Here is a 22,090-nt window from a genome sequence, read left to right as displayed (position 1 = left end):
CATCCTCATTGCCTCTCTCATATCTAGCCTTTCATGTACTGTAGGACCAAATATCTTCACCCGTTACTGAATATCGTTTTACATTTTATAGATGACTTTGTCTGTTTCCTTGGCACTACAGTGACACTGAATACCGCTGTTTCTTCATCATGCTGGTGTTATTTGTGCCCGTTCTCAATTTGCTCCGTGTCTCTTCGGTCTTTCTTTGGTTTTGCATTTATATGGCTTCTTGCATTTGCTCTTTAAAAAAAATCCCCTGTGAAGTCCCATATCCATATCCCATATGCACTTTATGCATTTATTTAAAACATTTATTTATGAGAATTTATATACCAAACCCCATGTGACTGTTATGTGCACTGGACCTGTTTGCCCTGTCTTTGATCAAACATGCCTTCTTGTAAAAAAAAAAAAAAAACAAAAACAAAAAAAAAAAGAAAGAAATATGGAGGGAAAAAAATCTATATTAAATTATAGTTATTTTTGAAAAGTCATACACATACAGTCTATTTAAAAGAGCCACGTTTTTACTTAATAAATGAGTATTTTAGCTGTCAGTTGTTCCTTAAATTTGGGAAACTAGTCGACATTTGTATTTTGGGCTGATCAGAGTTCTCTATAACTGATTTGCACGGCGTCACAGCTCTTTTCGCTAGTGATAGCAGTTTGAGCAAATAAATGAACTGGAAAAACATTGTAATTAATCACTAACTAGCCAAATAAAAATGTATTATTAAAATAGTTTTTAAAAATTCATGTATAGTGCAATTTCTCAAATGAGTACAATTGAAATCTGCAGGCATATTATCAAGATATTGTGCCAGACAGGAAGTATTTTATGGCATCCATGTTGTAATTCAGTGCAGGAATAATAATTATTAAAATGCCCATAAAAGGAGAAGAAATAGTTTATTTTCTAAGACACTATATCACCATTTTCCATCAATATTCTACACTATGAAAAACACTTTTCTGTCTCTGCAACAGTATGTTTGTTGATGTATGTCAAGGTCCTCCTGTTTCAGCACATTTCACCATTATTCTCACACAATGTAAATCAAAAATGTTCTAACAAATGTGATCGAGTCAGTTGAGCTTGAAGATGTTTTTTCCCCCCTTTTTTCACCACTGTAATGTTTTGGATGCATCATGTTTCTCAATTATGATGCAGTGTTTTTGGTTTGTTTTGCTTGTTTTTTTTTCTATTTTAATACTTTTGTGATTGCATGAATCTCTTGACATGATTTGCCCTTTTTGGTTTTATTTCTTTTGAAGGGCAGGGTGAGCTTTGTTCGTCTAAGTGTTTTTGTTTTTCTTGTTTGGTAAAACTGTCTTTTGTCTCTTTTTAATTCAGCGTCATGTGTAGGCTATGTAACTGCTACAGTAAGTGAAGCCTGACAGCATCAGAAATATGGTAATCAGCCTTTTTATGCACATGTAGAAGCTGTTTGTTCGGTACTATGTTTTACACTGCAATATACAGTATGTGCTTATTTTCTGTGCAACACCCACAGAGCTGTATTATGTCATGGTAAATCTATAGACTAGCTTTGTATATTGCTGTATGGTAGGAACAGTGTTTTTCGTGCTTTATGTAATATGATGTCAAAGTGAGAAAATGCACTGAGAAATACTGTGCTGCAATATGTCATCGTGGCTCGAAAATTCTCTGCTGGACCTCAGACTTTATCGTGAGCCTGACATCTTTGTAGGTCCATCTTTCGGTTTTTGGTATTTCTCCCAAACTTTTTTTGTGCTCATGTAGATACAGTAGCTCTGACTGATGTGTGGCCTGTTATGCATCAATGTTCAGGTATCCATTGGTATTACACCAGTGTTTACACAGACAAGAGTTTACAACAGAGCAATGTTTGTTTTTCTCTCCACAAAATGTTTCAAATACTCTACAAGACTCAAATACTCTACAAGACTACATATGAACCACTCACAGTGTGTTTGCTGTTCAACTACCAGATTTATCAGTGAATCAGTCATGCAATTTCAATGCTATGATAATAATGTCAATATTACAACCATGAAATGATATATTCTATTTAATGAGGTTTTAAAGTTGTATGAATGATTAGATTTTCTTTGTACTTCATCTCTCTGCATTTCAAGGCCCTGAAAGCACTTTTTTTTATTTAATTCTCTATAAATTCCCCTTCCTGCTCTTGCTGTGAGCAGCTGCATGCCATCAGAAGACAACAGGTACTATTGAGATTTTATTTGATTTAGTTTTACAGCAAATCTTCTTTCTTTCAGTGTTAAATCAACAGGTGAATCAAAAAGCCAAAGCTCAAAACAGCCATACATGCATGAGAATACTGAGACATTTCAACCTGTCCCTCTAAACACATCCTCTCCTTTTTTTCTTCTCTATCAAATTATTTTATTGGGATACAAATTATTATTCATATAAATATTTGAACTTATCGATGAATTGTTTACAGTGAACATAATTGCTGAAATTCTTGCAGCATAATTTAATGAGATGTGACTGATATATCCTGCTCCGTACCTGGGAAATCTCTTTTTTTTTTTTTTTTTGCATGATACTCAATTCCACGATATCTCAGAAAATACCATAACATTTGTGCTTTAAATTACTCAGTTCTGCCTATGTTTTATAAACCTGCTGTCAAACACTATTTTGTAGTGAATATTACAATACACATCTTGTCTGAGAAATAACAATAGACATACAGTAAGAAATAATGTAAGAAATAGCAAAAATAAATACTGTAAAGTCAGGCGATATGTGTAGACTGACTTTGTGACACAACATGTAAAAACAAAGTGAATCAGGAAGCTGAATCAGGAAGAGTGATATTCACGGATGGTCACTCAGTGGGCTACCCACATCTATGAATCCTTTGTGTGCATTTTGAGGACAGTCCTGCTGGTTCAAGCCTCATACAATGGCAGCTAAATTGTTATATAATGTATTTTGTTTTTGAGTACAGTGATACTACTCCAAACACTGCACATGCATTTTACTGCCGTGAAGGAGTGCACTGTGTTACTAGAGTGCACTCACAGCAACAGGAAACATACGCTCATAGAATATGCAAAATCTAGCATTCTGCAGCACAGCTTGGTGAGTTGGTACTTTTTTGAGCTAACCCTTTAAAAATGACTGGTTCAAGACTTTGTTCTTCAATTTGTGTGTTTTCTATTCTAACTGTCAAATCGGACCAAAAGAACCCAAGTTGGCTGTAAATGTGTGCTATACTAAAGATAAGATATGCTTCTGTTTGAACTGTACCTGATGTATTTTTCTCGTGTGAAGGCTTCTGTCTTTGTATCTTTGCATTATTATTTGTAAATGAAATGAAAATAAATATATCTGAATAAGCGGAGATATTGTAATCTTGTTTTGTCATTAGGTGGACTACAAACAGCACTTGAACACAGTGAAATGGAGCATTAGTTGTACTGCGATTACAGCCCCAGTAACTGGTATAAGAGTCAACTTTCTCACCCACTCTGCAGCCTCACGTCCAGTGTTTGCCCTTCCCTCTCTCACTCTGTCCACACTAACTTTTAAAGGGTTGACTGGATATTTTGCATGTAGTAAAAGTATGAACTTTCTCCACCCTCATTCACCCACGACCTCAACTCATTGTATTCTATTGCAACACTAAAGTATATCTCCCTGTTTTGCTTTCCTAATACTAATTTAATGCATCCACAAAGATCCGATCCAGCCTGTTCACTATCCTTGAGGTTCAGCTTCACCATCACTGATGCCCTCAAATGGCTGAAGTGTTTCATGCAACCAGTCTGGTTTACTGGTGCAGCATCCTGCATGTTGCTTCATGTTTCAGGAACACGTTCTGCTGTTTGACTTGTATCCTTTCAGATAATGCAGGACTCCATCTGCTGGTGGAATGCTGTAACATACAGTAAAGTCATCAATGTTTGTTCATAATAATTTACAAATTTTTAGAAACACATTCATATTAAACATTTATTTGAATATCTGCCTTGAAAATGACCACTGTTCATGTAGTAAATGTAATAGAGCTGTATGACCAGTGAAAGATTTTTGTGTGTGTGTAGGTGTGTGGTAAGTGATGCAATAATGAAAGAAAAGTAAGAAATAGCTAATTTCATTTAAAAAAATGGACAGATTTTGATGTGACTCTTTCCTCTACGAAGAGTAAAAATAAAGACTGGTGGATCTAACTGGCAGAAGACTGAAAAATGAATGATCTTTTTTATTTTTTATGTTTCATGTAAGTTTGGCATGTGGTTTGATGTTTTATATTCCTTTTGACAGTAGCTGAATTTAGTCAATTAATCATTAGTTGACTGACACATAATGAATTAACAATTTTGATAATCTGCTAATTATGTAAGTTGTTATCAAGTAAAAATGCCTAACGTTGTTTGGTACTATGGAGGTCTGAAACTGACAAAATGTTGCAAAAGGCAAAAACTGAGTACATTAATTATAACTTGTCATTTTGTCAAATTTGCTGGCATGTATATGGAATTTTGTTTATAAATAAATAAGTTTTATACTGTACATTTTCTTGACAGACATTTCATCAGCAAAAACTAACAAGTAGAATAAATTCAATTTTGAGTTTGAGTTGAGCATCTAATTTTCTGTTTTTTAAAAAAGATTAAGGTTATACCAAAAAAGTCAGTGAGGCAGCCCCAAAAAAAGATGAGTTGTCATTTCATGTGCATTGTGACAGAAGGAAAAAGAGGGTCAACATTTAGCCTATATTTTACACTAACTGAACCTCCAGCAGTGCAGGTGGACGGTATTTCGGTTGTTAACTGGTGATTCTCAGCAGAATGTGTTGTGGTTGTCGTGGTGGCAACAGCTGTTGAAAAAAACAACAAGCAGAGCAGCCTCCAAATTTATTTTAATCAATTTTAAATAATACTCATCTGTGTCTATTATCTATTTCTATCTATTCAGTCACCTCTCAGTGATTCTTACAATGTGGGGAACAAACCTAAAGCCAATCTTGGGATTTTATAACCAATTGTCATTCTCAATCAGAAAGTTGCTCAAATTGTTGTGTACAGTTTATGATTTCATGAGTTCATTTGTTGGTGAAAATTTTGTTATGAGATCTCCAGAATTTCTTTAAAGTCCCCCTCCACTCAAAAATATGTTTTTCTTCTTGTTCCTACAGTTGGATGTTTGAGCTTCACTGAGCAGAATGATGTATGTGCAGAGTTTGACACTAGAAGGCTCTTTTCACATTCATCTGCTGAAGGGGGAAAGTTTCTCTGTGCTCATTGAAAATCCAGTTTTAAGGGGCGGGCCTATGAGCAAGATTTGTAAAATCACAAATAGTTTGGAGCCAATTCTGGTCCAATATCCATCTTACACACACAACTTACACACGTGCGCAAACATTGAGAATAACTTTACAGTGAAGTAGGAGACATCTTGTGTCCAGCAGGAAAACTTTTTTTTAATGAGGGAGAAGCAAGAGATGCCACTTTAATGCCACTTTTTTGTGGCAAAATCATTTCAGAAACATATTATTATGTAGAGTATTTTATATACATCTTAAAAAATCTCTGGAGGAGAACTTAAACATTGCACATTAACAGATATCGCTGTGCCAAATTTGTTTGTGAAGAAGGCACTTAGAATTTGAGAAATGTTGCTGTCTTTTTTTGTACAGCCACTTTGTAAAATATTTGCATGTTGTGTATCATCAATCAAAGGCCTTTATCTTTTATACTTTTTTTTTTTTTTTTTTTTTTTTTACAATAAATATACTTACAAATGTGGAAAAGGGGAAAGTGACCCATATTCAACCAATTAAATATATACTAGTGTCATGCTCAGCTAATCTATATTTTCCCCCTCAAAAAAGTAACTTTTTGTTGGTGACACCGTTTAATTTACATAATGTAAGACAAAAAGGACCAGACGAATATATACTGTATTGAACATTCAATTTAAGAGATTTTGATTTAAACTGCCGTCACTACGAGCAACCACTGCCAAACGTCCCCAGTTAACACGGTCACTCGTTAAACCGAAACACCGTCAGAGGGATGTTTACTTGGTTTTACGTGCAGACGTCAAACTACATCGTATCCCATCATGCAGCAGGAGGCCGTGGAGAGATCCAGCAGCTGGTAGTGAGTTACCACAGCGCCGAGCAGGCAGCAGCTAACGGCCAACACAGCGCACATACACACACACTTCATGCTCCATGTGAGATAAACTGAGCCGTCTACCTTACAGGAGACACGCAGAAATATGCTGTACGGACGCCTGACGAGTCACCACAGCGGCTTTTGAGTCACCATTGTCACCCGGTTTTCATTTTGGAGGATTCCTCCCTCCATCCTCCGGATCGCACCGAACAGGCGATGACAACGGCCCCGGCAACCCCGCAGCAGATGAAGGACCGGCTGCTGCGGGCCGTGGACAGTCAGAGCAATGTGAGTGAGGCTAGCTGGCTAGCTTTAGCTTGTTTACCTGCCCTCCGGTAAACTCAACCAGGCTCTATATCCCGACAGTTACCAGTTTAATGTGTTAAAAAATGCTTTACGTTTTGGGTCAGCACCCATATAGCAGGTAAATGTCTGCGAAAGAAAGGAGAGACGATGAATCTGTGGAGGTGACAGCTCGCAAAGCTAACTTAGCAGCAGCCTTAGGTTGGTTAGACAGCAAACTGGCGTTAGCTGGTTTATGTAGCATGCTAGCTGCTAGCCTAGCCGTTACACCGTATTTAACGGTAACTTTATGTAATAAACATAACAAACACGCTCCCTGAGAATACGTATTTAACTATAATACCATCTTTATGTTTTATGGAGTGGTCAGAGCTTCGCTGTGGAGCGTTTCACGTCAACAGTCCCTTGTTAACGAAGTGTGGGAGGTAGTTAGCTAACTCGTAGCTTGGATAGCTGTAGCTACGTTTTAGGAAATAGTCAGACCCTTCCCTCTCAAGTTAGTTAAACGCTAGCGGCAGCCAAATCAGCTACCACAGGTAACTCTGTCGACACTTGGACACTGGTGGACTTTGTCGACATGATAATAAACTAGTTTAAATTAAAATTAGTTAATTTTAATGCCCGTTTTTGCTCAAATGCCACACGTTTGTCTTAGCGCATGCAATGATGAAGGATTTTTGAGCTGACACTTTGCCATCTTTACTTTTCAACGTCGCTCTGTAGCAGAGAGACAAGCTAATGTTTCCTAGCTCGTCGTAAGCTAACTTGCCCCCACACTCTACACGTTGCAGACACGATTCAGTGGTTTTCTATTCGTCCAAATACTGGAGTTTTTCTATATATCACATTCATTTATGACACTTAGTAGTCGTGTCTGTGTTACCCACTTGTATTATTTTCCTTAGTGTGGCTATATTGTGATTAAAATTCTTATTTAACTATGTCTTCTACTGCCAAACTCTGTGAATTGTGGTTTTGGACAAGTACCGTTTTTTGCATTGAGAGAGCAGGTGAAATAATACAAAATGTTTGTGTTTGTCCCCCCCCTGCAGATATGCAATATGGTGGTCGTATTAGAGGTTATTTCCGGTCTCGAAAAGTATCCTATCACCAAAGAAGCACTTGAGGTAAGACAATTGACTCTCTGTGAACTACTTTTTCATGTAGAAATTGGGTTGCTTGATTTCTCTCTAACTCTCACACACATTATTCATTAGGAAACTCGACTAGGAAAACTGATCAATGATGTACGAAAGAAGACCAAGGATGAAGACCTTGCCAAGCGTGCTAAGAAACTCTTACGAAACTGGCAAAAGCTGATTGAGCCTGGGCCTGCTGTGGCTGCGAGTGTCCCTGGGTCTACCAATGGCAGTTCTCATCCCTGCAGAACAGAAGCCCCTCCGCCTGACATCTCTGTGTCAGGGAAGGGGGTCCCTGAAGTCAAAACCAGAAATGATGTTCACAACACATATTCACCAAAAGCTGAGAAATCAAGCAGTCGCAAGCGCCGAGCAGAGAACAGAGACAGTGGAGTGCACTTACCAGAAAAAATCTCCAAGATGTCATATGATAACTCTGTTTCACCGCCACCCACCAATGGGATTGCAGGAAGCCCTGATACCCTGCCTGACCAGGAGGTCGTCCCGTCCCCTGACAGATCTCGCATAGAGCACCTTGACAATGATAAAATCAACAGAATTCCAGTAAACGCTGTCAAGCCTCGCCCCAGCTCCCCTGGAGTGGCCAAACTACCTAGCACTTCCTCTTTAATCAAGGTTGCTGTGATGCAGCAGGCCAGAATGGATGATGGAGGAGGAGGAGGCGGGTATTATCAAGCCAAAAGTCCCCGTGGCCTCACTACCAGTCCAAGGAGCACGAAGCAAGACACCGTGACCAAGCGCTCTGCGGCATACACACCGAAAGGAACATCTATCCCAAGCCCATCCCCTAGAAATTCTCCCCTTCCTTTGTCCCAGTCTGTATCCTCCCCAGCTCAAGCATCTTACGCTGACAAGCTGCCACACTCTTCTCATAGGTCTTCAATGCACTGGGCCAGTTCGTCAGATGTCCCTTCTCATTGCCCACCACAAGACATATCTGCAACACTGGAATCCCCATCAGTCTCCCCCCCACCCTCTCACCCCCAACACAACTCAGAACTACACAGGCCGACACCTGAGGTAGCCATGGCTGTGTCTGATGACACAGATGGGGCAACAATCCCCAACTCAGAGCATAAACGGAGGAAGTACAGGTCTAGAGACTACTCTGTCAACTTAGATGGCCAGAAAATAGAGGACACGACTAAACCAGTACGGTTAAAAGAACGCAGACTAACATTTGACCCTGTCACAGGTCAGATAAAACCCCTGGTACATAAAGAACCTTCTCAAACAGAGGAAGCCCCCACTCCTGACCCTGCTGAGTCTAGGCAGAGAACTGAAAGCACTGTACAACAGCCCGCTGCCGCTGCCATGGCCACGGCCTCGGCTACGGCCTCGGCTACGACCACGGCTACGGCTACGGCTACGGCTACGGCCACGGCCACGGCCACAGCTCCAGGTCCCAGCCCTAACCCTTTTCACCAGACGAACTGGAAGGAGCTGTCCAGAAATGAAATCATCCAGTCCTACTTGAACCTTCAGAGCAATGTGCTCACCTCCTCGGGGGTCCAGGCCCCTAGTGCACACTTTTTCATGTCCCAGTATCTGAAAAGGGAAGAACAGGAAACCAAGGAGTCGAGGAAGACGCACGTTCTGCAGACGGACAACTTAGTAGGGGATTTACCGGGCGTCAGCCGAGAGGTGACGGATGAGGACCTGGACAGGATACATACACAGCACTGGCCGGGGGTGAACGGTTGTTATGACACCAAGGGCACCTGGTTTGATTGGACAGAGTGCATATCATTGGACCCTCACGGGGATGAAAGCAAATTGAACATCCTGCCATATGTTTGCCTAGACTGACGGGTTTGGGAAGGTTGCTGTCCTTTTCCACTCCTGTGTTCGTCTCCCCACAGAGACAAAGATACTTTGTGATTTTGTTTGTCCACTGTGAGTTTGGCAAAAGCCAGGCCTGCTAAACTCCCCCCCTGCCCCCCCATGCCTCTTCCTCTTTCTGTGATAATCTATTGAGATTTTGGTATAAAAAGAGTAAAGATTAAAAGAATAGTTGAGTTTGTGATACCAAGGGCTGTTTCTGTTTTATTTTTCAAACTGAAAGCCACAGGAATGACGAGGCCCTAGTTGCAGAGTGCTGCTACTAACAGAAGACAAAAAAAAGAGGACAGAATTATCCATGGCAACCAGAAACAATGTTTCGATGTGAATTTTCAATGTTCTGAATTGTACCACTATTTCAGGCTCACTTGATAATACTGTCCGTATTTTTTTACCTTTTAGTTTCTAATGAGGAATTACAATCTAGGGTTGAATTTGAGGGAAGGCTGGGGTTTAGCTGTCCTGTCCAGGCCGCCATGTTGGTGCCCAGAAAGGTGTCGATAGAGTTCATCTAGCACAGGTAGAGCTGAACATGTCCAGAGTGTGAAATACTGGAGCATATTCGGCAGTTACAAGAAGCTTTATGTGAGATATAAAGAGTAAATTATAAATTTCTTATCATGTATACATCTATTTATTTTGACCAGTTCATTTATGGGACATTCATCAAAACCAGATGTTCAAAAACATATAGATCTCCTTTTCTTTTCTCTTTTCCGCATCACAATGTCGCCGGCCTGATCTATAGTGTAAAAGGGGGGGCATACAAATGTTTTTTGCGTGGTCTTTCTTTAAGATCGGCCAGTCCATTCGGTCATCAACATTCCATACTCCACCCTTCACACCCTTTCGCTCTCTCCGTCTCATCACACAGCTCCCATGTCCATGCCATCTCAACTCAAGAAGAAATTTATTCTGGATTAAATATTTGGTTTCCAATTGTTCCATCAAAGTAGTGTGGTGCTAATTGAAAATTTGAGAACCTCTCGCCACCCACTAGTTCTCTCTCAAGCCTAAAATATGAAAGAATGTCAAATTAGGTGGTGCTGATCAATAATTGCATTTTCGAGACAAAAACAAGGAAATGTTTGAATGCTGGAATTCACTCTGTCTCCATTCCTTTAGATCCTTTTTGCCTTTTGGAATTCCTTCGAGATTTTTCTACAAGTTAAACAGCCTTAGTGAATGTACAGGATTGAGACCTCTTTGCACTTGTTTGTAAGTTGACAACTTGTTGGTCATTTCATCCCTGACTTGATTAAAGTGTGAATAGTGACTGATGTTCCCACAATGTTACAGTTATGTGCCCATATAGTTTGTTCAGTTTCAGACACAATTCAAGTTCTTGCAGCTGCATTTGATGGTTTTGAAAAATATTTAGCAGCATTTTGTTTGCTTCCATTTTTTAAGTACAACAAAAAAAGGGAGAGAGAAAGCAGTGTGCATCTGATTATTGCCATTTTCCATGTGACAAACAATTAATACTTGATTTCGATTTCCCTTTATACTCACCAGTCACTACCACGTTTTCTCACATGACCTGTTAAGATTGGCTTCTGCCGCAGCCTCTCTACTCATTCATTCTTTCAGTCATTCATCCCTACCAATGTGCCTTGGTAAACGGTAAATCTGGATTTGCTTCCGCATAAAACACGCCTGTCCTTGGAGCCGGCTTTATGTGCGAGAACTCCAAATCCCACGATCAGTATGACGCTGGTATATGCACCATTTCTGTTACTTTTTTTGTACACACTGATTTAGTGAGGGTGACGCTGCAGACAATGAGAAACTGCACAACAACAACAACACAGCTGGCAATAAAGGAAAGTGCTACAACTGGTTGATAAGAATCTGTTTTCTGGAGTTTTGACTGGGGCATCTTTATTTGTTCAGTGTTTAACATCTCTCAATTGTTTGAAAAATAAAATGATCTAATTCTTCAGCTCAGTCGACTGACTTGTGCGTCTTTTAGAGTTCCGTGAATTTATGACACATCGTGTTTAACAATTGTGAACATCCTTGAAGGTTTTTGCCCTGTTGAAACTAAACGGGTCGGTCTGAGCTTTGTACACTTCTGCCTTTTTATTTTGAGCTTCACTGTACTAAGTTGCATTATGCCGTAATTTGTTGTACTTACCCAGTTCATCCATATGGGGGTGCACATTGTCCATTTGCCTCCTTTGTCTGCATCAGTGTGTTATGTAAGCTTGAGATGTTAAGAGTAATTGCAGTTCAGTGGGAATTGTTTGATCAGGCTTGTCCTTTTTCTATTTCCATAAATGATATCAGGCCCCATATTTTTAAATAAAACAATCCTACCAAACATTTAGATTGTTTTCCGTCTGTGGACACCTACGTGTGACAGTAAAATATGGCCTTGTGTATTTAAAAGTGACACCTTTATTAGCATCATTAGTCTAAACGTTTGATCCTAACTACGTCACTCCCTGCTCTGACTCAGTGAGCTGATGTCACCTCATTACAGATCTCAGGATGAGTAACTGTTGTTCCCTCGGGTGCATTTACTCTGAGACTCTGAATCAGTCCTCTGCACACCTGTATGATGTACTCACTACACCTACGCTCAGAAATACAGCTGTTTTTGACCAGACACCCCATCAGAGACTTAAGGAGAGACACCTGGGCTGATATCATTATTCCTATCCAGTCTTGTCTTGTTTGGTTCCCAACTAAGCCAAAAACACACTGTCAGCTTGAGGTTGTGCAATTCATCAAAATCTGCTGATGTGTTGATTGGTTGATAAGAAAACATCACGCTCTCGCTAGCACACAGTTACAACAACAACCAAAAAAAATGCTTTCTGACACTGCTTTGTAGATCATTTCATGAAATGTCTTCAGATTAGAGCAGCTTTTAGTATATAATTTTAGTGCCCTCAGGTAACTGGTTTTCAGCTTCAAACCCCTCAAACAGAAGCTCCCCAACGTCAAACATACTCATGACTTTAGCACACAGCAATACAAATCACTTTTATTCAGGTGTGTAAGAATTCACTAAATGCAACCATGGAACCAGACTAGGTGAAACAAATGCCTGTTAGGGCCATTTCAGTGTCCTTAGTGTCAATAGCCAATGGCTCCCATCCTGACTAGTAGCACTGTCGTCCATAATGAGATTAGGGCTGGTCTGGAAAAACAACCGAGTATGTGCCACAGTGAAAAGGCCTCCTTTTAGAAAATATACATTGGCGTTACTTTAAGGGGCACCCAAAAACCACAGCTATCTATCAGCTATATGATTTGTGGTTATTTCTCCAGATGTTCATGTTAGGATGAACAATCAATAAAGTTACATTGTCATAGAATCATGTTATCATTATTCAGTTACAAAAGAGACAGTGATAGTGAGACTGTTGCTCCAAGTCTGTAACATTTTAACACTGGTGTTACTTTTTTTTTTTTTTTAAAAGATGCAGCCCTGGCACAGGACCCCGTATTTAAATATAATGATGGTTTTCTATTTGAAAGTGATTGCTTTTTAATTCCAGGATGGCAACATAAGAGTTAGAGTTGGACTTCTTGTTCCAGTGTGAGATTGAATGACACAAAAGAAAGTAAACGCTTCTTTGCGATTGTTACTTACTGTTATAAATTATGTCATTGATTTATAGAGATGGGAGCAGCCCGGTTGTTCATCTGTAGACACGTTACTCTGATAAGCTTTACAACTCCTGGCATGCGAGAAGTTGTAGGCTATTTGTTATCTACAGTCCATAGCTCCGACATTACGTCAGCTCAGTAGCTCATTGTGCTTAGTTTAGTTCCTCCAAACTTTTTTTTTCTCAACAGTGACTCAAGAAAGTGCGACAATCTGTCTGGTCCGCTGCGCGTCTGGTATGCAGGGTGGGACCTGTGGATCACTCCCACCATTCAGGAATTTGGGAAGTTTCCTTCCATATAAGGAGTTTTTGATATCAATCGCGACCTAAGGAAGAGAAGGGGAAAGGTGGAGCCTAGGATCGATTAACGAAGCATATGACCAAAGAGTACACAGGATAACCAAGAGGACTCCTGTCTGCGCACTTCCGTAGTCGCTGGAACTCGTAAAAGATTATAATAGGAATGAATGAATGGTTTCTTATCAAGTCTGTTATTCTGAGTGCAGGTTTATAGTCTGTAATATAGTCTATATAACTCTTTATGACATCTGTTGTGCCTTCCAGTATTATCTTTGTATATATTTTAAGCTTATAGCTCACCCAGTATCTACAGTAACTTGATATCGGATGTTTTTAAGGTGAAGTGAAAGCTCTTTAACAAATCTCTATGAATGGGGCAACATTAAGAGCCTGACAAAGTACATTTAATTAGACACATGCACAATAAACATATATTAATATTATAAATCAATGAAGATAAGTAGATTGGGCTAATTATGAAAAGTGTCTCAATCAGGTGCTTCAAAAAGCAGCTCATGTAACCTACATGCTGTGAAAATGCGTCTTCACATTTTAAAAATTAGCAACCAGTGTACTGGGATGTAGCTAGGATTTTTAGAAATACAGAGGTTGTAAATCGCCTCAATTTCAACCAGAAACCAAAAAGAGGATTTCTATAGAACAACACACCTGCTCCCAAGTTTTTTATCTTAATTAGTGAAGCAGCTGTAGAAAGAGATGAGAGGAGAGAGAGATGGGGGACAACATGCTACAAAGGTCCTTGGCCAGACTTAAACTGGGGAAATTGTGGTTCACAGCCACTGTATTGGTGGTGACCTGACTCATGTAATGGTGTGTTTTTCTGTGTCAACTTGTTAGGATAAACCACTGTCCTACTTCCCAGCGTCAATGTGCTCCAGCTCCAGAGAAAAGCAGCAATTTGGTGACATTTGTTCCTGGATCGACAAATCCCAGCCACTACACACCGACTTCTCATGTCTGCATAATGTGTCCAGTGTGCGTATTATGAATAATGCAATGTGTATTGCACTCAACTTTTTGGAATGATTTGTCATATTTTATTTATTCAATTACCTGCTTACCCGATTGTGTCCCAGGGTTCCCATCTGATAAGATTTCTGCTTTTAGATGTTTTATTGTAGAAAGTGTATGAAACTCATGACCAGAACAGTCATACATTCTGTCATTGTGTTACTTATGGATGGAAATACAGTGAAAAGAAATTATACCCCTTTTTGCTGGGGACCCCCTGGAATCCCCTCAAGGACCCCTGGGGGTCCCCAGACCCCACTTTGAGATACACTTATCAAATGCACATGGAGCTATTTCATGCACCCAAAAGCTAACAGGTTCTGTCCTGGGTTGAATATTGATGAGGGATATTAATCTTAATGTTGTCTTAATGCTCACATTACTGTCCAAATATTTGGACAAACTGATGCTTTGGCAACATTGTCCTTGAAACCTTCATGCCAATAAAGCCCCTCTGAATTGAACTTGAGTTGACTTAATCACCAACATCCATACATACTCAGGTGAACCACAGTGGTGAACTATCTTGACTCTTGAATCCACCATCTTTGGTAGAAACCGTGGGAGCGCTCTAATTGGCGGCCGTAAAAGAGAAAGGAAGTATTTAGTTCACTCCGAGGTTTCATTGGAAGAGAAAGTCCAAGATAATTTAGCGCAGTTTTTATTCTCAAGTAGGTGTCTTTTTTTCCACTCAGACAGAAACATCTCAATTCTCTGACAATGGCGAGCTTTAACAAAGGTCCTGCATACGGACTGTCTGCGGAGGTCAAAAACAAGGTGCGTACACTTACTTTTACGTATTAATCACGGAAAGTTGTATCAAACTTCATCCAGTCATCGTGCTTATGTATAGGAGTCACCTGGCCTCCATTTTGAAGTGCGTGCTCAGGTTCACAAGATAGTCAAGTAAATGAGAAGATAGTGTGCAGAGATTTAATGAGATTTTTTTTTAAAAGATAAAGACTCCAACTTTAACGAAACTTAATTTTGAGTATATTGACTTTGCAAAGTATATATTCATCTGCAAGTTGTAGCTCTTGACAAGCACAATAGATATCAGTATATTTCTCCCCGTACACACGCAGGAGACTCACTTAAAAAAGACTATGGGCGTTGTCCCTCCTGGCAAAGAAGTATGTCGTTGTGGCAAAAGTGTGATCCCCGTTTCTAGCTGTACTCTGTCCCCTGTGCATCTTGTTGCCCGGCGTTGTGACCCGCATTAGCAGATAATGTAATTCACCTATTAGTCCCTGGCTTGGATGCCATCCATCCTCGTTATTGCCCTTCCCTGAATCTTTTTTTTTTATTGCTTGTGCGGAATAGCAAGCCCCCCCTTGCGGTAAGGTATCGTGCTGTTTCTCATAGTTCAACTTTTTATTCGCCTAAATCATGTCCGATCAATGCAGGGAGGAAAGTTTTTCCAGTTTTCATTCTGTTGAAATAAATCACCATGTTTGACTGAAGTCACACAAACCAAGACGAGTCCCCAAAAATGACCCCAACCTCTTCGGTAATGTGTAACTTCAGTGTGTGTGTGCGGCCTTGATGAGGAAAGCACCCTGTTAATGTAGACCTGCAAAGATCTCTGCACACCCGGATCCACTTAAAATACCAGGCCTGATGCTGGAGATTATTTTTCCTAACCACGTTATTGTGTATCACACTGAGCTGCATAACCTTGGGAATTGTTCCCTTTTTTTTTGAAGTTAAGGGATAAACTGTTGTTGCTGTGTAATAACTCACTGTTCATTCATGTATTACCAGTAAGGCTGTCTTAACTTTGTCAAAAACATGCCTTCTTTTAACTCTGTTGTATTCTCTCACACCCAAAAGTGGTAAATGTGGTTTAAGTTGCAGAGATCTTTGGTTTTGCTTCTTCTGCCTTCACACACACACCAACCAGAGTTTCTTTACCTCCTTCACCTTCAGCTGATTTATTTATTTTTTTATCTGCATTCCTTGGCTCTGCCCTTGTATGGGAGAGAAAGGGTCACGTCCCCTCCCCAAACCTCCACAGAACAACATGTGCCGGACGTAAAGAAAACATGTAGATTTCCTCTGTCTGTTGGCAGTGATGGCCTTGAAGGGAGGGCTAAAGAGATGCTGACTTGAGTCAGTGGTATTTCCTGCCATCAGTGACGTAGCCTCTACCGTGAAATGTGAAGCATTTAAGGATTTACAACACCCCCCCCTGCCCACCCACACCACCTTTGCTTTTGCTTATTAAGCTGGCTGCATATGCCATATGCAACTTTTTTTTCTTTTTTGAATGTCACCACTCTCCGTATTCATTCATCGGATCGACACGCACAGTTGCATACCCTCGCTGCTTCATTCAGCTCTTTTATTCGAGCACTGTGGGGTAAATTCCTTGTGTTCAGCTTGTCTCTGTAAATTACATCTGTAAGACTCTTTGTGGGCAATTAAAATAGCCCAGTGTTGTTTTTAATATGGGGATAACTGAATGAAGGAAATGTAATTAGAAGACAGACATTCCTTAAGAGCACAACCAGCTGTGAGCCCAGTGCAGCCAACTTTTATGTATATAGTAGGTTGAGTTTCTCACTGGCCTCTGGACAGAGAGAGATTGTTAGTTGGTTGTGAGTTTGCACGGAGCTCATTCAACACTTTTATCCTTTGAGAAGAGAGAAGAAATGTATACCTGTTTCAGTTCAAGTCAATGAATTTTTTTAAAAATTTTTTTGTCCTTTCATTTCTGCTTTCCAGCCAGTCACACATTTAACTGAACTGTTGTTTGTGTAGTCATAAAGCTCTTCCTGAATGGCCTCCTTTTAGAATTCCTCACACCTCTGTCATCAATAGAGAAACGCTTATAAATCTAAGTAGCACCTCAGTAGTGACAACCAGAACTGAAAGTCAATCTTTGTGCCATGTTAAGCCCCTTCAAACACACCCTCCTCTTGTCAGCAACTGCCTTCCTGCGCTTCAGGGGAGAATTTAGCAGTTTACAAAACAGGATATCCGTGTGTGTGTGAGTGTGCGTTTTTGTTACCTCTTTGGGACCTTTTCCGGTATAAACATCGACTTTGTCGGGACCTTTAGACCTCATGGGGACCAAAACCCAGTCCTAATGAGGCAAAACATCATTTCTAAGGTTATGGTTAGGCTATCCACGATAAATGGAAGTCAATGCAATGTCTTAACAGGGATAACTGCACAAACTTGTGTGTGTGTGTGTTTGGTCATGTCAGTGTCACCTTCTTATTTATGAGGGCTGAAAAAGACAAAAAACTCTGAGTACACAGAGCAAACTATGTCGAGGCAAAGTGAAAAATAAGGGTGACCGTGAAACATGATTGCATGCAGTCAAAATAAACTTTTGAGGACAGACTGGTTTTGTGATGTATAATTATCCGCAGTTCTGTCATTATAGATGCGGCTCGGTTATTGGTGGTGTGTCTTGAGTTTTCTTCTTCTCATAAAGGCTCTTTAGTGGTTTGTGTGGGTGGTTTGTGACAGTCTGTGAATAAGTGAATTCATTTACTAAAAAAATATCCTACCGGCCATTATCGCTGCTGGTGGAACACACGTGACCTTTGATCACTCTGCCCGAACAGATCGCACAGAAGTACGACCCTCAAAAGGAAGAGGAGCTGAGGATCTGGATTGAGGACATCACCGGCACCTCCATCGGCCCTGACTTCCAGAAAGGCCTGAAGAATGGAGTAATCCTGTGCGAGTAAGTAGAGATTAAAAAAAATTCCCATTCCACTGTGGCATGAGAGCCTTGATCATCTGTTTTTAATACGTACAATTGTTTGGAAATTTGAAACATTTTCCTCCTTTCATTCTCAGTCTTATCAACAAGCTTCAGCCAGGCTCTGTGAAAAAGATCAACAAGTCAGCGCTGAACTGGCATCAGGTGAGTTAGTTGATTGCTCATGTTTTTCAGCTAATTGAGGGTGCGGTGAGATCATGTTAACCGCATAGAGATGATGTCACTTTATTTATTTTTGTAGCACTGGTTCATTGACACCAGTGATGATGGTTCATGCAATCAGAGACGTGCTTTTGTACGTTGTTACCAAATAGCTCCTTGTGCTGTCATGTTGTGCTTTGATCATTTTCTACCAATTGGGATGTTGGTACATTGAATCATGCGAGGTCATGGTTATACTTGCATTTGCTTGCTTTTACAGCCACTGCTTATAGCAGCGTCTTAAACTGGTTTCTTTACTAAGGTGTAACCAGTCACAGTAAACTCAGTGCCCTGTTTGAGATTTGAGATTGAGACACATGTTTTTTTACAGATATATGACTGCTTTTTGTTAATAGGAACATTTAAGATGAAATGCGTACAGAGAAATGATCACACCTCATTCATTTTAAATCCTGTACAAACAGTGTTGATCTTGTTTAAACCGTTTATATTGGTGTGGTTTTTAGCTGGAGAACCTGACCAACTTCATCAAAGCCACCACAACGTATGGACTGAAGCCTCATGATATCTTTGAAGCCAACGACCTGTTTGAGAATGGCAACATGACACAGGTCCAGACAACGCTGCTCGCACTTGCTAGCATGGTGAGTCTCGAACTATCATAAACAGATTATATCTTATACTATTGTTACATCTCAGTATGTCAACACTTTAGTTATATCTGATGTGTGTTCCCTCAGGCTACAGTGCTTAGTGAACCGCAGTTACTGTTATGAATGTTTGGATTTTTGGATCTCCACCATGACGACCTTCTACACTATATTTTCTCCAGGCTAAGACCAAGGGCTGCCATTCCCGGGTGGACATTGGGGTGAAGTACGCAGACAAGCAGGAGAGGATGTTTGATGAGGAGAAGATGAAGGCTGGACAGTGCGTCATTGGCCTACAGGTACAGTACAGACGGTCTTGAGGGCGCTGGCTGAACAGCACGGTTTAAAATGTCGGCGGTTCAATCCTGCCAGCGGACCTTTGGTGCATATTGTTCCCTGTGTGTCTCTCTCTCCTCGTAAAATGCCCAAAAAATATAAAGAATGTGGAGGGTGTTACATCTGAAACTCTGCTCAAACCACAGAAAACTGAGCCTTGTGTACACTTCAGCCTAAAATCTCCTCACCTGTCAGATTTAAATCTTGCTGGCCAAGGTGTCTCCAACCATTTCTCGGTTAGTTGTCATTTCAAAATAGCAAACAGCCTTTATTTAAACACGACTGCAGTTTATTTTGGCACAGGTCCGACAGTGATACTCGAGGCTGTGGAAGATAATGTAATCCATTGTGACAGGACAAAGAAATCCCAGGTTGTCATATCTTCACTCAGATGAAGGGGAAAAAAGTATCTGACTGTAAAACAAAATCCCACAAAACCAGACACAGCTTATGAATTTGATATTTTTGGCTGAATCTGACAGAGGAGAGGCACCTCACATGCTTGGAAAGCTGAGCTCTCTATACCGCATGTGGTGAAACTATTGCGAAACCAGAGATTGTCATGATCATGTCAAGCAGAGCATACTTCTGTGTAAGAGCTGCTCATTGTTCTCTTCCTCTTAAGCTTCTCTGTTTTGTTATTGGTTCCGTTGCCAAGAAAGATGTCAAGTAGATATGAAGGCTACCGAAACAGAGAGGAAGAGAAAATAACTTGCTGTCACAAGCTTCATTTGAATGTAGCCATAGCAGACAGCTCACTGAAATGTTAAAGGATGTTTTCTTGGTGTCAAAACTTTGTGAATATTACTTACTTAACTTGCATAATTACAACATTAAGGAACATTTAACTTCTGTTTAAGTTGTTTTACAGTAAATGTTTGTTTTTTTATAAGTCTCGTATGACAATTAATTGTAGATTTTTTTTTTTTTTTTTGTTAATTTATTTATTTTTTTGTGCTTTTTCTCTTTAGATGGGGACCAACAAGTGTGCCAGTCAGGCAGGTATGAATGCATATGGCACCAGGAGGCACTTATATGACCCCAAAGTTCAAATCCAGCCCCCCATGGACAACACAACCATCAGTCTGCAAATGGGAACCAACAAGGGGGCGAGCCAGGTACTGGAACACATTCCTTGCTTGTTATGAAGTCATTATTGTAGGATTGCAGTGGAAATGAGCCTCAGGGTATTTAGCATCAGTTATTCCCCGTAATTCGACTGCTGTGAGCAGGTGTCTTGTTTAGTCTTGTCGAAAGCTGTAAAACCCTGGATTTTCTCCAACGAGGGAAAGCTGACACTGGATCTGTTTGCAACATAATTGCACTTAAGAAAAAGTAAAACTGAATGTGTTTTCTAGCTGTCTTATTCCTCTGTCTGTGTCTCCCACAGGCTGGAATGACTGCTCCAGGAACAAGGCGTGCCATCTACGACCAGAAGCTGGGCACAGACAAGTGTGACAACACCACCATGTCCCTGCAGATGGGATACAGCCAGGGAGCAAACCAGAGCGGCCAGAACTTCGGCCTGGGACGGCAGATCTACGACGCTAAGTACTGTCCTAAAGCTGGAGAAGTCCCAGATGAGCAAAACGGGGCAGGCGGAGTCCGCGACTACATCCCAGATTACCAAGACGAGGGTTACCAAGGTTACCAGGAAGAGGAGCAGGTGTACCAAGAAGATGGGACAGATTACTAAGGGGAAGAAGGGAGCCGAGAGGGGGAGAGAGAGATTGTGTCAAGGAAGCATGTCCTGCAACACCATGTCAAGGCAGGCGGTTTATTTTTTATATCCATTAGGATGTTGTACCTTTTTTGGGTCATATCCTGTTAGTATTGTATGAAAATGTTTTCTTACCCCTATTTGTGCAAAACCATTGTAACACATATCATGATGAACTGTTTTTCTGTGATTTTTTTTTTTTTTTTTTTAATATTTAAAGTGACCACAAAAGCCAGTCCTTTGGCTTAGCTAGTTTTATATCCCAGGGATTTTTGTAATGTGCCAAATCCCCACTATTTTTTCCAGTGGTTTTTGCTGACTCATTAGTTGTGTTAAGGGAGATCCCTAAGTTTTTGTAATGGGAACATGAAAGTAAAAGTGAAACTTTAGGGAGTTTTTTAGAAAACGCATGTTATTTTGACTTTAAAAAAAGAAGCCCATGCTTGTATGTATGTTATAGCTGAATCATCTGTATAAACAACATCAATTTAACTCCTGTGAATGAGAATGTACATCTGTTTGTGTTTTTTACTTCTTCAGTATCTTCAGTATTTGTCATTCACATATAGTAAAGAGTTTTCAGACAGATGAGGGAACAAAATGGATATGTTAGAACAAACCAGTCTTAGCTTTTCTATTCTGTCTCTCTCCTCACTCATTTTTTTTTTTTTAATGGAAGAAATATTTCCTTTGTTTGCATAACCAGTCCAACTGGAGTTAAACTTGTTTTCTTTGGATTAAAGACAGTAGGGGAAGTGGATAAAAAATACTCAAGTGAAGTTTTGAACATTCCAAGCAAGAATACTGGATTTTTTTGTCATTGAATAATGTTTAAGTGAATCATTCTTCAATATTGGTTGATATGCAAACCAATCTTATGATTATATTTGATCATTTAAGATTTTTTTTTTATTTATGCATATTTGTGATTTGAATGGGGGCTGTTTTTTCTACCTTGACTCATTTCGTATTGAACTATACTTTTTTTTTTCTTCTGGAATAATCTTTATGCCAGTGGAAAAATAATTGACTTGAGAAGTATGTTTTTGTGAATACGGTGTAATAAAGATGTGTATTCATTA

General features: G+C 40.0%; 2 protein-coding genes and 1 long non-coding RNA gene across 3 annotated transcripts; 2 read left to right on the top strand and 1 right to left on the bottom strand.

The window, feature by feature from the left end:
- Positions 1 to 402: 402 nt before the first annotated feature.
- LOC121908740 lies at positions 403 to 18,009 on the bottom strand. The gene is made up of 3 exons (XR_006099307.1): positions 17,923 to 18,009; positions 17,415 to 17,489; positions 403 to 3,896 (listed from the first exon to the last, which is right to left on the bottom strand). It is a non-coding gene; the product is annotated as an uncharacterized LOC121908740 (long non-coding RNA).
- Positions 5,985 to 11,396, top strand: crsp7 (cofactor required for Sp1 transcriptional activation, subunit 7). Its single transcript, XM_042428996.1, has 4 exons — positions 5,985 to 6,126; positions 6,233 to 6,432; positions 7,500 to 7,574; positions 7,665 to 11,396. The coding sequence occupies exons 2-4, from the start codon at positions 6,361 to 6,363 to the stop codon at positions 9,414 to 9,416; spliced, it is 1,899 nt and encodes a 632-aa protein (XP_042284930.1). The 5' UTR covers positions 5,985 to 6,126; positions 6,233 to 6,360; the 3' UTR covers positions 9,417 to 11,396.
- On the top strand, positions 15,002 to 22,090 carry cnn2 (calponin 2). The gene is made up of 7 exons (XM_042428999.1): positions 15,002 to 15,178; positions 17,980 to 18,101; positions 18,218 to 18,284; positions 18,809 to 18,946; positions 19,135 to 19,251; positions 20,260 to 20,406; positions 20,679 to 22,090. Exons 1-7 carry the CDS (start codon positions 15,122 to 15,124, stop codon positions 20,982 to 20,984), a joined length of 954 nt encoding a protein of 317 aa, XP_042284933.1. The 5' UTR covers positions 15,002 to 15,121; the 3' UTR covers positions 20,985 to 22,090.

Source organism: Thunnus maccoyii, chromosome 12, assembly GCF_910596095.1.
Source record: "Thunnus maccoyii chromosome 12, fThuMac1.1, whole genome shotgun sequence".
NCBI lineage: Eukaryota > Metazoa > Chordata > Actinopteri > Scombriformes > Scombridae > Thunnus > Thunnus maccoyii.
The sequence above is the reverse complement of the archived record's forward strand: the minus strand, read 5'-3'. Positions and strand labels throughout refer to the sequence as shown.

Bases quoted from the DNA above. Each gene is read 5' to 3' on its own strand.
- crsp7 (XM_042428996.1), top strand. From the start codon at position 6,361: ATGACAACGGCCCCGGCAACCCCGCAGCAGATGAAGGACCGGCTGCTG. The intron at 6,433-7,499 runs GTGAGTGAGGCT...CCCCCCCTGCAG, and splicing joins CCGTGGACAGTCAGAGCAAT to ATATGCAATATGGTGGTCGT. The intron at 7,575-7,664 runs GTAAGACAATTG...ATTATTCATTAG, and splicing joins TCACCAAAGAAGCACTTGAG to GAAACTCGACTAGGAAAACT.
- cnn2 (XM_042428999.1), top strand. From the start codon at position 15,122: ATGGCGAGCTTTAACAAAGGTCCTGCATACGGACTGTCTGCGGAGGTC. The intron at 18,285-18,808 runs GTGAGTTAGTTG...TGTGGTTTTTAG, and splicing joins CAGCGCTGAACTGGCATCAG to CTGGAGAACCTGACCAACTT. The intron at 18,947-19,134 runs GTGAGTCTCGAA...TATTTTCTCCAG, and splicing joins TGCTCGCACTTGCTAGCATG to GCTAAGACCAAGGGCTGCCA.